The sequence below is a fragment of the Oreochromis niloticus genome, linkage group LG10, assembly GCF_001858045.2.
Source record: "Oreochromis niloticus isolate F11D_XX linkage group LG10, O_niloticus_UMD_NMBU, whole genome shotgun sequence".
Taxonomy (NCBI): Eukaryota; Metazoa; Chordata; class Actinopteri; order Cichliformes; family Cichlidae; genus Oreochromis; species Oreochromis niloticus.
In genome coordinates, this window is record NC_031975.2 from 15,753,178 (window position 1) to 15,770,845 (window position 17,668).

At 37.9% G+C, this 17,668-nt stretch overlaps 1 protein-coding gene across 1 annotated transcript; it reads right to left on the reverse strand.

The window, feature by feature from the left end:
* Nucleotides 1-1,726: 1,726 nt before the first annotated feature.
* On the reverse strand, nt 1,727-7,353 carry LOC109194418 (UDP-glucuronosyltransferase 2C1). The gene is made up of 4 exons (XM_019363771.2): nt 7,175-7,353; nt 6,679-6,977; nt 5,870-6,583; nt 1,727-2,926 (listed from the first exon to the last, which is right to left on the reverse strand). The coding sequence occupies exons 2-4, from the start codon at nt 6,970-6,972 to the stop codon at nt 2,342-2,344; spliced, it is 1,593 nt and encodes a 530-aa protein (XP_019219316.1). The 5' UTR covers nt 6,973-6,977; nt 7,175-7,353; the 3' UTR covers nt 1,727-2,341.
* Nucleotides 7,354-17,668: the final 10,315 nt, after the last annotated feature.

Consider the following 17,668-nt stretch of genomic DNA (forward strand, 5'->3'; position numbering starts at 1 on the left):
GAATGAAGCCCAACTATCATGTTTTACAGTCTTGTGGTCTCAACTAATCAAAGTGATGTCATGACAAAAATGAATGACCAACAAAACATTTTTTCTCCTTCATTTCTGTCACACAAAGCTGTATGAAACGTTTCTCGCGGTTAGTATCATGGTTGCTAGGCAACCTGAACAGCACGACGAAGGCTAGACCGTCCCATTTCACAAGCCTCTCACTTCCGCACTTCCCGTACTTGTAGTACGCACCGTACGTAGTACGCGTAGTGTGCGTACTTCAAGCGTGCAGACCCTGAATTGGGACACAGCCTGAGACTCAGTCAAAGACACATTAGCATGACACTAGGACAGGTGATAAACAGACGTGGAGACACATGACAGACTGGGGAGACAAAACATCTCTCTAAAACATATTTTAGAGAGACAACAGGAGATGCTGAAGACGGAACACTGACTGGACACACAAAAGGAACAGACACAAAAGCAAACAACAACCACAACCTAGAAACATGAGTAACTAAAACTCAGAGGCTCAACAACTAAACATCAACATCTCATAATTTCAAAGGAAGAAAAAGTCCAAACAAACTCAGAAACCATGGTCAAATACACTACACCATGACAGAATCTAATCAACCATTTCATAATTGTTTTTTATGCCAAAAGAAATGGACATTTATATAAAAGAAGAAAATTTGTTTGAATTTGAAGTTTCCAGAAATTTCTGATCTCTTTCAGAAATACAGTTTGAACAAAGCTCCAATCAGCACTTGTATAAATGGGTAAGTGCTCTATAAACCAGTTTGAATACTCAGGTAGGGTAGAAAACCACTACACAAGAACCAGTCCATTTACGATAAGCATGGTGATACATGCATGCGGCCCAGGACATGTTAGATCACAGATCAGTGGTCCCCATTAAATTTTTCACCTGGTCCAACTCACCACTACCTAGCCCTGGGCCCTGGATGGGCTGGGCATGCTCAAATGTATAATGAAGATCTCCTGGGAGATCTTTTTGAAAACTTTGAAAGGATTCCGAGGAAACTGAGTCCAATTGGAACATGTTCAACACATGTACTGCTGACACATGTATACAGAGCCTCAGCTGCAAGGTGTTTGGCAGCTGTTATACAGGTAATCCCCAACAAATGAACTACCTCTGGCACTTTATTTCAGTAATAGTACATAATATACTGTTTCAACATGTAGAGGACTTAAAATGTAGTGGAGTAGTAAAAAAAATAGCGATGGGACGTACTGTGACAAGGCTTGAGAGCATGTATTGCAACATTTTGAGCTTTTCTCTTTCATTAAAGTATTACACATAAAAAGCCTATGAATAATGAAATATATTAATATTAAAATAGTAACACATTCTACCCACAAACTGTTAGAATGCTGAATTGCTGATTAGGATATGTACAGAACTGCACCTAAGACTGTCTGGCAGTGTCTTAGTTTTAATTATTTATTATTACTGTCACTTGCACTTTAACCACTGGTTGCTGTATATGGAGACTGAAGTGAGAGACTGTTGTACAGCTTTGTGTCTTGGGATGTATGTGTGTTTATATGTAGGGGGCAGCGTTTTTGTATGATGTTCTTTTGTGTGTATGTGTTGGAGAAACACCCTTTCGTTTTGCCTGCACTATGGTTGTATGCAGAGCAAACTGACAGTAAAGCTTCATTTGATTTAATATAGTATAGCAACTCAAGATAAATAAAAGGGTTTCATTGCATATTTTAATATTCTTTTAAGTATGTAGTGATTTTGTGCTCACAATAAATAATGACATTGTACACACCACAGACAGGAAGTCTATAGGAAACCATTTATACACGTTTCATATACACGACCAAAGTTGTACAAATACAATGTAAGATTTCTTCAGGTTGTACATAACATATCATTATACAGTGGGTTTTGTCAATTAAATGTGATGGTTAGGTGTACATAAACCCTCCAATAGCAACAACATTTTTGCCAATACTGTAAAAATTATGATCTGATTTTTTAACATGTGATGCACCAAGCGAAAAGCCAGAAAAACAATCCCAGCTGTGCTTTAAGGAAACCAAGCAATAACAGAATCAACAAATAGACTTTCTAAAGGTTTAAGTGTTTGTTATTTTAACTTTATTGCCTTTGAATATAACTAAAAAGTTATTACGTGGAACAGTTTCATTGAACAGTTTGTAATGTTGTAATGTTGGTCCAGCAAACTTGTTGGCTATGTAGAAGAGGGTTAATCATTTACAACTGTGCTACAAGTAACTCTTTGCATTAAAACTAAACCACAGTAAGTAATAGACATAGAATGTCATCTTCCAAATGGAAATTATTTTAACTTTGTTTAGCTTTTATCTTTCTTTGTCTTCGGCAGCACAGAAATCTGAAAACAGCTACAACAGAGAGGAGCAGAGCAGTGACTGCAGACAGCAATATGAGCACTACATCTAAACAGTAGTAAGAGTACCAGGGCATCTTATAAGCCTCTGTACGCATGTGACGAGCCCCTTTGTGGTGCATCACATACTCTACCCAGAAGACGGCCTGCTCCATGGGTGTTATTGGCTGATCTCTGTGCAAACGTGACAGTCTTTGAATGTTCTGCCTGTAGCTCTCTTGATGGATCACTTCCTTAAGACCTTGCTCAAAACTGTGGCCATTAACATCAGCTAGCTGAATGATCTTTGCAGCTCCTCTCTCCTGCAGTCGTAGAAGGTTGTCATACTGGTCAAAGAACAAGGGTATGCCGAGCACAGGGACCCCATAGTAAATGGCCTCCTGGACACCATTAGTTCCTCCATGAGCTACAAAGACTTTGGTCTGTGGATGACCCAGAAGATCTTTCTGTGGCATCCAGTCGACTATTAGAGTGTTGTTTCCCAGTGTAGAGGGACGGTCTCCTTTATGCCTCCAGATAACCTGATAAGAAAAAACAAAAAAAAGATTTCCCCATTAGCCCTGAGACTTTAAAAAACACTTAACAGACCTACACAGAATTAACCTAGATGCAAATTCAGACTAAAATCTTAAATGTTAATGAGTTTTAAGTAACTTTTCCGGGGGTTATATGATTTAAGGGATCACTGAAGTGGCATAATTTGCTGTTCCTTTCAATGTTGATGCTGTTTACAGTGGTTAAAATGTCAAGCCATCAAAAGCAAGCATGTTTACAACCTAATGCAAAAACAATATACATCAAAGGAACTCTATGGGAGGGACACCTTACCTAATTCAAGTTACAGAAAAGAACTTTATAGTGTTTATTCTATTTTTGCCTTTTGGAGCATTTTTATGCTAAGTGTGACTCTCTGTTTCGTTATTTGTATTTACAGTCTAACCAAGGTATCTGTCCTAAGTGTAACTCTAATTTTATTTTATTGGTAACCTATGCCAGCATTAAATATACTGTCTTTTTTGTGTAGACTCTTAAATAATAATAATAATAATAATAATAATAACTTTATTTATAAAGCACCTTCAAGCAAAGTGCTGTACAATTGTTTAAAATCAAAAGGGTTTAAAAGTAATACATAGCAGTACAAATTTAAAAACAAAAAAAAGAGAAATCAAGAACAAAATAAAAAGAAGAAAACATTTAAAACCTAAAAGCCATAGAGTTAAGACATGTAAGATAAGGTAAACAGGTGTGTCTTCAGCTTAGCTTTAAAAACCTCGACAGAGCATGCCTGCCTGATATCTTGGGGGAGGTTATTCCATAAAACCGGGGCACGAAAAGAAAAAGCACGCTCTCCAAGTTTCTTTTTCCTGGCTTTAGGAACTTTTAAAAGACCAGAGTCCTGAGATCGGAGAGCACGGGATGGAATATACCGGTGTAAGAGGTCAGAGAGATACGAAGGTGCTAATCCATTTAAAGCCTTGTAAGTGAGCAACAGGACTTTAAAATCAGCTCGAACCGGACAAGGTAGCCAATGAAGAGAGTATAAAACAGGGCTGATATGTTCGAGTTTTCCAGTTCTTGTTAAAATACGAGCAGCTGCGTTTTGCACCATCTGTAGACCTTTAAAACTTTTCTTTGGTAGCCCTGAGAAAAGGGCATTACAGTAATCAATGCGTGAGGACACAAATGCATGAACAAGAATCTCTGCGGTATCGTTTGACAAAACTTGTCTAATTCTAGCTATATTCCTCAAGTGATAAAAGGCGGTTTTTGTTATTTCTTTTATATGGGACTCAAAGGAGAGCACCGTGTCAAACCACACGCCCAAATTTTTTACTTTGTCTCTACAAGTTATGACCCTATCATCAATTCTCAGGGTAAAATTTTGGGACGAATGCTGAAATTTAGGCGGTCCAATGACCATCAACTCTGTTTTATCAGTATTTAAGCACAGGAAATTATCCGATAACCAGCCCTTAATTGCTGATAGACAAGATTCCAGATTAGAGATTTCAGTACAGTTTCCAATTATTAGAGGAACATAGAGCTGCAGGTCATCAGCATAATAATGAAAGGTTACTTTAAAAGAACGTAAAAGAGCACCAAGAGGCGACAGATACATAGAGAACAGCAGTGGTCCAAGCACAGAGCCCTGAGGGACCCCATGCCTCACCACACAGGTCTCAGAAAGAACATTATTAAAATTAACAGTCTGAGACCTCCCTGACAGGTAAGATCTCAGCCATGATAAAACATTCCCTGTAATTCCAATAAAATGTTCAAGCCTATCCAATAAAATGTCGTGATCAACAGTGTCAAATGCGGCACTTAGGTCCAATAGTAATAAAACTGAAGTGCCATCATTGTCTGCATGTACCAGCAGGTCATTCACCACCTTTAGTAAAGCTGTCTCTGTGGAGTGATTTGGTCTAAAGGCAGATTGAAATGGTTCAAACAGATTATTTGCTGACAAATGCTCAGTGAGCTGCTTAAAAACCACTTTTTCAAAGACTTTAGACAAGAAAGACAGATGTGAGATGGGTCTATAGTTTGCAACCATGTCAACATCTAGTCCAGGCTTTTTCAAGATTGGTACTACCACAGCTGATTTATAACATTCAGGGAAGACTCCAGTCATCAATGAAATATTTAGAAGAAACAGAATGTAGGGTCCTAATGCTGACCACAGTTCTTTTATAGCCCAGGCTGGTAAAGGATCCAATGAACAGGTTGTACTACGAGCTGCTTTTACAACCTTGGTTAATTCAGACAGAGAAATGACCTTAAAATCAGAGAACAATTTATCAGCAGCAACAGGCAAGACATCTGAGTAGTCCAACAAACTACCTGAGGAAGGAATAATCTGATTCCTAAGTGTGTCCGCCCTATCACTGAAAAACACAAGAAAATCATGAGCCATCAAGTTAGAACAGCAGAGAGTTGACTTGCTCTCTGTAAGTTGTGATACTGTGTTAAATAGTAGTTTTGAATTATGTTTATGACTCATGATAAGACTTGAGAAGTAATTTGCTTTCACTGTCGACATCGCTGATTGGAAAGAAGTCAGGGAGTCCTTCCAAGCCCGAAGAAATACTTCTAATCTAGAAGATCTCCAGTGACGCTCTGCCTTTCTACAATTTCTCCTTTGATTCAACAGCTCCTCGTTTAGCCAGGGCGTAGGGTTCTTTTTTTGACATTTTTGCTTCTTCACGGGAGCAACAGAATCCCGACTATAAATTTAGCCTTCCTGACTAATAACATACCACTCCATCCTCTCATAAATTTACAGACACTTCTGGCTCCAAAATGCACCGCAAATGCTAAACTGTGGTTTCTGAATGGTAATGCACAAACAATGGCATCTTTCACAGTGTATCTATTGGCTGATATGGACAAATTAAAATACGATAGGTTAACAATCCAAAACGCAGCAGTGGAAATATGAATCTTTAACTTTTTGCTACCTTCTGGGGCATCTTGGCAAAGACACCGGCGACTTCCTCTGTAACATCTTTGGGCAAAGCATTGACATGAGTTCCCAGAGTCATGATGATCACTCCATGTTGCCCGGCGCTCTGAACAAACTCCTCCAGCTCTGCTGGCAGATGCTGAGCTGGTTTGCACTGAAATCCTCCTATATAGACAACATTTGGCATAGTGGGGCGAGGGAATTCAAACACAAAATCTGACCTGAACAGCCAAATGTCTGCTTCCTGAAGTAGTGAGATGACGTCACATCCACCCTCAATATACTTATCACATATGTCATTATATACTGGGTCCACCAGAAATTTCTGCTGGAACAGTATGATGCCATAGAAAAAAATGTTCTTGATCCTCTGGATGAAATTCATTTTGTCTGTTAAGCCGTATCCTGGCACCGGGATGTAAGAGAATGGCGAGGGAGCTAACACAAAGTGGCCTTCTCCACTGGTGATCCAGCGTACATTGAGCACTAAGGGAAGCTTGAGATATTTGGCTAGAATAAGCCCTGGGGCCAAAGCTGGATCAGTTAGAACCAGATCATACTGGGAATCTCTTAATCTTTTGATCATATTTTGATCATCAAAAATATCTTTCAAAGCATCATACCACAGTGAATGTGCATAAGAAATTAAAGAAAAAAAATTCTTGGTGAGTCTGATGGAAGTCATCACTGATGCCCCCTCTCTTTGCAACTAAAAAATGGATGAGAAAAAGTGAAAAAGAGAAACATGTCTCATAAATAACAGAGTATTTATATTCTGAGTCATCGCATACACTAATCACATACCTTCACCTGCTCCTCTAGACGCCCACCAAAAAAGTGCTCAAAATTTACAGCTATTTCAACTGTAATGGATGTGTATAGATCAGACTTTTCAGGGATGTACCAGCTCATGGAGGCCCTGATCACAGTCAGATTGTGTCCCCTAGCATGAAGTTCTTCAAGCAAGATTTTCATATTGATCCAGTGGCTGCCATCTAAAGGAAACACCAGAATGTTTCCTCCATCGCAATGTGGTGTAAATGAAATGAGGAATAAACTGAGGAAAGCAAGCATCCCACAGACATGATGGGATGCCATGGCTCCTATAATATCAGACAGAAATAATCACCTCAGTGATCTCATAAATGACATCAAGTATCCACAATATAAAGAAAAAATATTTGCTCTTCAGCCAAATATTTAGAGCTATACAATACTTGCAAGCACTGGAATATTTACATGATTCTTTTACCCAAATAGACACCAAAATTAAAGGACAGTGTTTTAGGAAATTCCTTACCTTGGGTTGAGAGATCCAACTGCTGTCTATCCTGCCCACAGAAAGACTGTTCTTCAAATCTAGTCTAGTTTGCCTAACTCTCTGAATCTGGAGTTCAAACTCCAGATTCAGATTCTTTCACTTGTAAATGAGTTACATCCATCACAAATAATTTTACATAACATAATAGAGGTGCTATGGATGTTCATTAAATTTTTCTCATTTTTTTTATAATTTTATGACTTTATGTTATTTGTCATGTTTTTATTTGTTTCCTAATTAGATTCTTTTCCTGTTTTATTTTGTAATCATCTTCTCCCTAATTGACTTCCTTTTGGGGTTTTTTTTTTTGTTCAATCATCCAATTAGTTATTATAGTTATTTTACAGAGATCAGTTAAGTTAATAATAAAGTGTATCTCTCAGCTCCATGTACCATACATGTTGTATAAGCCTTGATTTTAGTTCATGTGTAAACAGGCGGCTTCAGTGTTGGTAGCTGTAAATATTATTGACCTCCTGCCCACTTTTCCCTTTTCAGAAGAGTTCAGAGAGTAGAAGACAGGAATTGTACATTGACCACGGATTCACTGAATAAATAGCTTCCAGGTTACTTATTATGTACAAGTGTTGCAAAATTCCTTTTAATTCACCTAATGTATATAGTATATATTATATATAATGTCTCCCCCCCCCCTTTTTTTTTTGCACAAGTCGAGGAGCGTGTCAGGTTACATTTCACTGTGTGTTATACCTGTATAACTATGCATGGGACGAATAAAGAACCTTGAACCTTTAAAGTTGTAATTCTTGTGTTTTCCTTATTCTAGTTATTGTTCTCCTTTTCTTTCTTTCTCTTTTTCCCTGTTGTCTGCCTGAGTTGTTCTGTTTTTGGATTTCTGTGTCAAACACAGTGTACTAGGTGCAGGATCTAGCTAGCACTACTGAAGAGGAGGAAGCAGGTAGGGAGTGGCGGTTTTTTAAGTGGAAGCTAATTTCAAATTCAGCGTTTCTTTCAGTTCAATAAACATCAGCAAACACACAGTTTGTGCAGTTTGTCGTACATTTTGGTGACCAGAGAGTGGTAATCTGATTATTTTTTTCAAGTAACGAGTAAAGTTGCTATTGCAAAAAAAGTAATTAGATTACTGTTACTTTCCCGTAAGCACACTGCGTTACTGCGTTACTAAACCTTGATTTTGTTTGTGAGAGTGTCTCATGACGTATGAGCGTGGGACATCCTTGGCAGCAACACGTGTGTGCAGATCAACAATGGATAATATGAAGTGAGGGAGAGAGTACGACCATGCAGCGTTTAAAGCTTGGAAGTACAGACATTACTTTGAGTTTGATTCCATAAAAAGTGACAAAAACATTAGCATCCGCTGTACACTCTGCGTGGGAAGAAAACTTCTTTCTACAGCGGAAAATTAAACTTCAAATTTGAGCAAGCACCTAGCACGCTGCCACGGGAATGTGAAATTCACAGAGAAACTCCCGGATCCCCCCACTGACATGACCGATGCGAAACCAGGCAAACCTCCACCTGCCCCACTCCTGCTAAAATAGATTTAAAATGAAAATAGATTTAAGAGCGACAGGACTTAGTGCCGCTGAATCTTGGGATTTTTTTTTTATTTTCTTCTGTGTTTTACTTGCATCTATTTGAAAGAGTGAGTGTAAACACACAAATATATTTTTTTGTATGCTGGAATATACAGAAAATAGGTTTAAATGTTAGACAAATTTCTTCACATCAAAGACTGTTGCATATAATTTAATTTTTGCTTGACACAATGTGCATAAAGTTAAAAGATTAAAAAAGAAAACCATTTTTAAAAAGACACTTTTTCATTTGATTCCATTTTATATGATGGATTATGCAGAAAAAATATAATTGGGCCGAAAGGTCTATTACTTTATTACGCATTCAGGTTATGTATCATGTTTTTCAAAACTAACTAACTAAGTAATAAAGTAACTAATTATTTTTGAAAATATGTAATCAGTAAAGTAATGGAATTACTTTCTTGGGGAAGTCATCAGTAACTATTTTCAAGTAACTTGACCAACACTGGTGGTGATAGCTAAACATCCAGCTGCTGTATTTCACAGGGAGAGAAAAGAGTGCAAGAATAACTTCACTCAGAGATGCAGAAAGATGCAGACAGACAGGTCAGGAGAGGAAGAGGAGAGGTTAGATTTAAAGGTAAGGACTGCTCAGTGATAAACTTCAAATTTAAAGCTTGCATGTAGTGTCATCACAAATATTTAATCACATATTGTATTTGCAAATGATATGTCTTGATAAACTATGTATTTTCATTTTACTAACTTACTATTTTACTAACTTTGTTTTATTCAAATGGTGCATTAAAATACTGGGTAGTTTTGTGCAGGATAAACAGGTTAGTTTGCATTCATTTGTTGAATTCACAGTAAATCTCTGTGTTGGACTGTTGCACAGTGTCTGTGGTGCCAATGGACAGAGTTAGGTTACATCAAGTGTAGAAGAGATTAATTTGATTTAAGATGATGCTTGGATTCATTCACTGAATTCCAATTTCATACTCTAGTATAAAGACAGTATAACAGTGCACTGTTAAAAAAAAATCCTAAAAAAATAGTAATATTCCGGCAGCTGGGGCACCAAAATAATACCATAAAATAACAGAAAATAACTTTCTCATAAAAATACGGTTATTTTCAGTAATGACAATACAGTTTGTTGCCCTAATTTTACATGGGATTTTGCCTTTTTCAAGTGCTTTTAAACATGAAATTAGGAACATGTTAATGTGATTAAACAATGAAATTACCTATAAACAAGGTCAATGAATGTGGCAATATGAATAATAATACTTAAATGTACAGAAATATACAGTTGGTTTAAATAATAATGGATTGCATGCACTGGGACAGACTGACAGAGGCAAGGCTGCCATATCGCACCATCGGTCCCTCTGGCCATCACCAGTAGGCGGTAGGTGAAGTGTCTTGACCAAGGACACAACGACCGAGAGTGTCCGAGCCGGGGCTCGAACCGGCAACCTTCTGATTACAAGGCGAACTGCCAACTCTTGAGCCACGATCGCCCTAACGCTGGTGACAACTTGTACTTTTCAACTCTCCTTTTTCTTCCTTCCTCCCTCCCTCACAGACACATAACGGGTATGGCAGTCCATTGTCCCTGCAGGACGGACTATACTGCCCATTAGGCTACATTCTTTAGAGCTATGCTTGTAACACTCGGCTCATATTATCTTCTTATTAAATAATTTTTTAAATAATTTTAAAAAATATTTCTTCACGTCATTATGCGGACTGCAAGTAGGGGCGACATGGGCCACATGTTTGAGACCCAGGCATTAGAGCCTCTTAATGTGTGTTTTTTTGTGTGTGTGTTTCCAACGGTGTGGAATTACCAAAAATAGAGAGGAGATAGCCTAACTCCCAATAAGGAGCCGGCTCCCATCGTTCACTTCAAAGAGCCGGCTCTAAGAGCCGTTTAGTTCACGACCGACCCATCACTCGTGACAAAGGAATCTGCTGTGATGCTAATACACATCACATCTCTTACTGCAGCGATTTATAAGAGATGTGCAGCGCATAGAAGAGTAAAAAAGATACAGGTGGTTCACAGCGGGCAATTTACTGCATTTTAAAATGATACAACCCAAACATTATCAGTACAACTACTGTTAAGACATCTACGTAATATATTTAACAAATTGTGTTTCATTAAAGAGTTTATTTATTTATTCATCATCAGGATTCTTTCCCACAAATGTTACATGGTTTATATTCCACATTGCACAATCCCAAAAACGATATAGAAAATGTATCAGCTGCTAATAATCTCCTGATTGCATAGTTGAAAAAAAAAAAATCGTATTCTGTGGGGGCAGAGAGCGCTGTTTGTATAGTCGCTCATTAAGACAAGGTTCAACACTAATAACTGTTAATTCTCTTGTACCTGTCAGTACATGGAGTTTTTCCACCTATAACTAAATAAATAAATACTGCAGGTTGGAGACTTATTTGCGGGACATGTACCAGTTGCTAGATTTGGAGTGTCCCTTTTACAGCACCAAATATTTGAACCACAGTATTAAAATAAACCACAAGGTGATGAACTAAGATTAGTGACAGACAACTTAAGTAAGTAGTCAGGACTGTGATCGTTACCGCTATGAGTGCCAGAGCTTTGTGGTTCACTCCTAGCAGGATTTAATGACATTATTAATCATCAGAAATATTTAGAACAAAGTGCCAAATATTTCTAGCAGGATGCACACACATACATATTATTGTGCAATCGGAGAGAGTTTAAATTTGAATTTAAAATTAATTACTGCATTGATTTAGTAACTGACAGGGGTTGGTTTTTTTGCTGGACAGGCACTGTATCTGTTGTTGGATTTGGAATATTAGCGGCAGGCAACTTTGTACTTTGAGTACTGCCGAAAATAACCGCGTGTGACGGTCATTGTTGCCTCTAAGACTGTTTTGACCAGCAGAACGATTTGTGTGTACACAAAGCCTCAATAAATGAACTTTTTTTGAGTCAGTTGGGTGGAAAGCTGCAAGGTTTCATCAGGTTTCATCAGGCCATCAAGAGTGAAATATTACATCTCTGTACTACTGCTGTCTGAAGCTCCCACTTGTATATGACTATACATTAAGATGCTATTAATATGCTTCTACTCACTAGTAATGGGACTAAGTGCAGGTTCTAAAAGTTTTCTGGCTTACCTAGTGTTGCACCTGATGGTGCCTAGGCCATGTTTAGTGTGGTTTTCTTTGCAGTTCATAGAGCAACAGGGACTCAGCAGGTATGCATTTGCCTCAATGCACTGTCCATCACTGCCTTTGGTTGGCATTTTGCAGTCCAAAAAGGAAGTTTATGTCTGATATCTTTCCCTGTCAAGAGATAATGAATCTGAAGTGTTGATTTTAGTTTAGTCCTTGTTTTTTGCATGCCTGTTATCTATGAACTGGTTAGTCTGCTAAACCGCAGCGCAATTAATCATTTACACTGCATCATCTTCTAAATTATCTCCATGTGTTTAATATTTTCTGTTTAGCAAATTTAAGCCAAGCAGGATTTTTCTAGAGAAAAATCTTTGAAGTTGGCTATGGCTGCTCCCCCACCTGTGGAAGATCAGCCAAGCAAGGCTTCTGAACATGTTTAGCACGTAAATGAAGTTGAATGTCATTAATCGCAGAGTTTGACTTATGACCCTTATAGAGACACGTGGAGACCAGGCAAGTAATCTCAAATTGGGCTGTTATTTTTGGCTGGTAAAATTCAACAGTATAAAGTCCACCAGAATAGCAAACAGAATCCCAAACTTGTTGGAAACACACAGGGGAGGGTAGCAGCCGCTGCAGATCTTAGGTACAAAAGTAAACTCAACATGGGGAATATATATATATACTATAAGAAAGGAGAAAAATTACACCTGGGGGAATTGCACCCCAGGAAATATTACTGTAATGAACCTTTATTACCAACTACACACACAGTAATTACTGGCAAGGTAGAGAATTGAATAATTTATTAAATAAGTAAATCAAAAAAACAGGTAATGAAGTTCTTTATGTATTTCTAAAAATAAAAAATAAAAACAATCACAACACTAAAATTGTTACAGTACCACCCCAACCAAACCTCCGTCAGTTTACGGAGCATAAGAGTTCATGGGGTTGCTACGAGCTACTCACCAAATGTGTTTCACCGCTGTCCTCATTGTGCATCTCACTACAAACTAAAGTGATGTCCGTTTTATCGTCCCAGTGCTTTCACTCACACGCATAAGTGTGAGGAGAGCATCTCGCCAAAGGTGCCTAACCTTCCAACAAGATGGCATTACTAAAGAATCCACTTTACTAAAGAAAAAAAACTAACTAAAAACAGACTGAACTCTACAGAGACCAAGTGAACAGACAGAATACCCTCCTGACTACCAGGAAAAAAAATGTTGTCCAATCAAAAAAAATTTAAATCCCCCAATGTTTGTAAGGTAATTAGAAGACTGAAATAATTTTTTTGGGAAAAAAAAGTTTTAAATTTTTAGATATCACATGTCCACTGCAGAGGACATTGGAAGGCCAAACATGTAAAAATTAACTTTGATGGCAAACATTTGCTTCAACTCTTCACCAAGGAGAAGTTTGAACTCAAGGAACTGTAGTGGTTTCTTCCCCCCAAACTGCAAGTCACTGCTACACTGAAGCCATGAGTTGGTGATTGCCAGATCAAAAAGTAGAGAACTGCACATACTGTCAATTTCGGAGTGCGAGAGACCATCCTGTAGAATCTCAACATTCGGCAACAAGGTCCACGTCACCTATATTGGTAGTGTACTCAGCAATTGCCAGTGGCCTTGGCACATGGACAAACCTTTTGTTTTTCTTAGACCATCTTGTGCGTCTGTCCTGAGGTTGATTGCTATAGGCAAAGGATGCCATGACAACTGGCTTGTTCTCCAACCACTTAATGACAGCAAGTTCAGGTCTGAGTACCATCCTTCTTTCTTCTTGAAGGGCTTATTCCCAATGATCTTCTTCATCAGACAACTCAAGATCTGGGTTTCCTTCATCAAACTGCAATAAATTTATTTCTGCTTCTAAAAAGGACTCCTTTTCTGGTCATTTAAAAAATCAGAACAAAATGGAGGAAATGACTACAAATGTCCACTACGGAGGACATTTTTTAAACACTTCAATACTATACTAAAATGAAGTTAGAATTAAGCATACTATGTTTTAATGTGTTATTAAGAGACTTATTTAAAATATGTTAACAATATTTATAGCTAAAAATTGCTCAATAAGAAGTTTTATGCACTTACTTTTCTTCTTCCCATAAAATGTGCTTGCAGCGATGGCTGCCATGTTCCTTAATGAAAAAACTAGTTCCCAAAGCTCCACCCCTTCACATTTGGTATCATTGGAAAGCCCTAAATGTCCTCTGTAGATACCAAAAGGAGGCAATTCTGTAGTATGCAGTGCATGGGAGATATTCAGGTTTAGAAAGGTGCTCTACAGAGGACAAATTTGCATTGCTGGTAGTCAGGAGGATACAGCATATTTGTGTGGTTAACACATTGAAATACACAATCAAGCTACAATACAATAAAACAGGCCTTAACGGACGGCAAGAGAGGAGGCCTATTTGGGGTCCAGCTGTATAGACTTAACCCGGTGATCACCAATGGAAATAAATCTGGTCCACAATCACCAAGGTCAGAGTCCAACAGAAGAAGTCACTAAAAAAATGCTGCTCTTTCTTCTTCTTCTACTGACATCGAATATAAAAGTGTATCAGTGCCACGTGTTTGGTTCAAATGGTGATACCAGACTTCGGAATGCATGTGGCGGTAAAGGATGGCAGGATCCAATCCCACGAAGACTTTTGCCCATAATTTTCACTTTCCAGTGAAGTGAAAAGTAGTAGTACCTTTAACATCTTTGTCTTCGCCTGAGATTCTATGCAGAATTCCTGCTTCCCCTAAAAACGAAATCTGATTTAGTGCTGTGTCACCACTGATTTACCTCTGAAATTAAGGTGCTGTCTAACAGTTGGTCGAAACAGAATAAATCCTTTTCCAACAAACTTGCAAACAAAATGAAGCCAAAATAACCGTTGCTGCAATCAAGCTCTGCCTGGAGAGCAAGAGGAGGAGTTTTGTTGCATTCACAAGCACTACTCACAGCCCTTTTCCAGAAAGCAGGCTCAACAAACTCTGAGATGAAAAATTCTCTCTTAGTTGATAAACTATGAGACTGGCAACTCTGAGTTTCCCAGTACGTCTGATCAGAGCAAGTTTGGTTAAGTCTGATTATGTTCACTATGAGTTAAGCGCATACACGAGTAGATAAAGAACACCATCAAGAATGGAAGTCTGATCTATAATTCACCACAACAACTGGTAAATAAACAGCAGACCCCCCCATCTTAATCAAGAGGACTGAGGAATATGAATGCATGTCGGAGCAATGGTTATGGTGACGTTAAAAAGTAGGAAGAGACAATAAAGCAATTTTAATTAGCTATTGTGAGACTAGGGGATAAATCTGTGATCCTTATTTATTTTTGGTCTGTCTTGCCGTTCAGGTGGACACGGTTTGCTGATCTATTGTGGATTCTATAACACCTTCAGATCCACTGCGACTGATTTAGGTTATTTTCCAGTGAATTCATTCTCTTTCACACACTGTACCTTACAAAATGTTGCCAGCATTTAATAACTGAATTTCAACCTGTGAACAAATTTCAACATGAAATGTTGCAGATTGTATTCCATTTTAAAATAGCTCAAATCAGCCATTTCCAGCCTTATCTTCACTCAAATGTTCATATGATCCAGCTGTGCATTTTTCCTTCACTGTGACTGAATAACACATGACTGTGATGTTGTATTGGATGATCATCAGTCATCAGTGTGTTCTAAAGCTTTATACAGATCATTTTTATTTAAACAGTGATTCCTACAGTCATTACAGTAAATGTTTGCAGTGCTAAGAAACTGGCTGCATTACTGGACATTATAGATTTTATTCTGAGCTGATTTATAAATCACTGTCTTCATATTTCTATATTAACGACTGAATGACTGTAAAAGTAATCATGTTAACATCCAACTGGGATTTCAGTGTTTGCACTGTAAACTTGTGAAAATCAATTTGCTAAACTTTGACCTGAAATAAATCGGAGTGCGAGTCAGCTGTTACGGGTACAGCAGGACGGGAGGAATCAAACAGAAAACCTGCCAGCATGCAGAGTAGGTTCACAGAGTCTGTTACCACGGTAACCAACTCAGAGTTGAGGTTAACTCTCTTTCTGGAACAGAAACCCAGAGCTTCCCTAATCTCAGGAATAACAAACTCAGAGTTGTTAGCTAAACCTGCTTCCTGGAATAGAGTGAACTGCCCACTGGAACTAAGAACTAACGACCAGCGAAAGATGAAAATGTAAACAAATTAAGAATCAAACAAAAATAATTAATAATAAAACATTTGAAAGTCCAAAAACTCAAAACAGTGAAATCTAATGTTGTGAAGTAAACCTGTGCAGTCTTCATAATCAAACGGTTTACAAAGAATATATTTCTATAACCCACTGAACACAGACGTGCTCTTTAGAATCGAGAAGCTGTTGAATTGATCCTGCACAGCACTAATGTGATAAATGAAGCACTGTAGCTTCATGCTTTATAAACAGGTGGATCCTGTCTTCTGTCCTTCTGTGATGCCTCGTGGATTTCAAACAGGATGCATATTGAGGTAAAGGGGAAAGAGCTAGAATATCAACAGGCACACAGTGAGCCCCAGCACAAAGCTTGAAAGATTTCTGAGATTTCAATGTATTTTGATGGGAAAGACATTAATAATAAAACTTTACAGCCTGAGGCCTATACTGCAAAGCAAGATTTTGGCTTATCCAGGTGCATTATGAACATTGCATTTTGTACTTCAAACAGATAATGAAAGAAGAAAACCACAACAAATAAATCAGTGTTAAATATCATAGGCAAAACATGTTACTATGAAAGATGTTCACATATTACTATAATATGACAAATTAACATGTAAAAAACAAATAAACTGAGACTGGAATGTGCACTATGAATAAGGCAGATTGTTCTACAATTCATGACAATCATCTCGATAAAAATCTCAAATGATAAAAACATAAATCCAGCGATTTTCTTCTACTTCCATCTGAAATCAGGTCACAGGGGCAGCACATTTTCCACTTCTCCTTTATTAGGCTGTGTTATAGTATGTTTTAATGGATCCACTTTAAAGTGTCAGAGCTCTAATGTGCAGCTGTCACCTTAAAAATGATTAGAATGTTTATTTTACTGCTCTGTGCGTGACCATTTACACTAATCGCAATATTAGAGTGAGTGAATGCAGATAATGGAAAGACAGCCAGGGTATGTTGTAGTACAGGGCCCTGATTAAAAACTTATCTGTATCCAGATGGAAAAATTAAGCCCTTAGATGACTGTTTAGTCTGTTGAAGTCGGACTGTTGGAAAATATATTTTTTAAATATCTTCAAATAAAATGCAATAGATGTCCAGAAGGCAGGTTGGTATGTCCAGTAACTCAAAAGCACTTCTTATTATGTTGGTACTGAATGATATTTTGTTTCACTGGCTGGCTGGGAGGTGTTTTTTTCTGAACATCAGCACTTGAGTTAGCTGTCAAGCATTAATGGGAACATGTCTGATGTGACTTTTCCACTTGCATAACACACACAATTATAAACACAGCTAAGATAACCAGGCCAAAAGCTCGTCACCCATAGCGTGCAAAGTTTGATAGGGCACTTACAAAGACAACTGGCACAGATGTGAAATTTGATATCATTCTTTCCCCCGTGCCTTTTTATTCTAGAGACTTAGAGGCTTTTTCAAGTCCCCATAGAAAATCAGTTTCAGCACAGCTTACTAAAATGAAGAACTCGCTTGTAAGTCATCTGTTAAAGGCTGAAACAATGA

What these genes read in the sequence shown, in the direction of transcription:
- LOC109194418 (XM_019363771.2), bottom strand. Translation starts at nt 6,972, where the DNA reads ATGGCATCCCATCATGTCTGTGGGATGCTTGCTTTCCTCAGTTTATTC. An exon ending in GTCTAGAGGAGCAGGTGAAG is followed by an intron (nt 6,584 to 6,678) that starts GTATGTGATTAG and finishes TCCATTTTTTAG; the next exon opens with TTGCAAAGAGAGGGGGCATC. An exon ending in TTGCCAAGATGCCCCAGAAG is followed by an intron (nt 2,927 to 5,869) that starts GTAGCAAAAAGT and finishes TTTTCTTATCAG; the next exon opens with GTTATCTGGAGGCATAAAGG.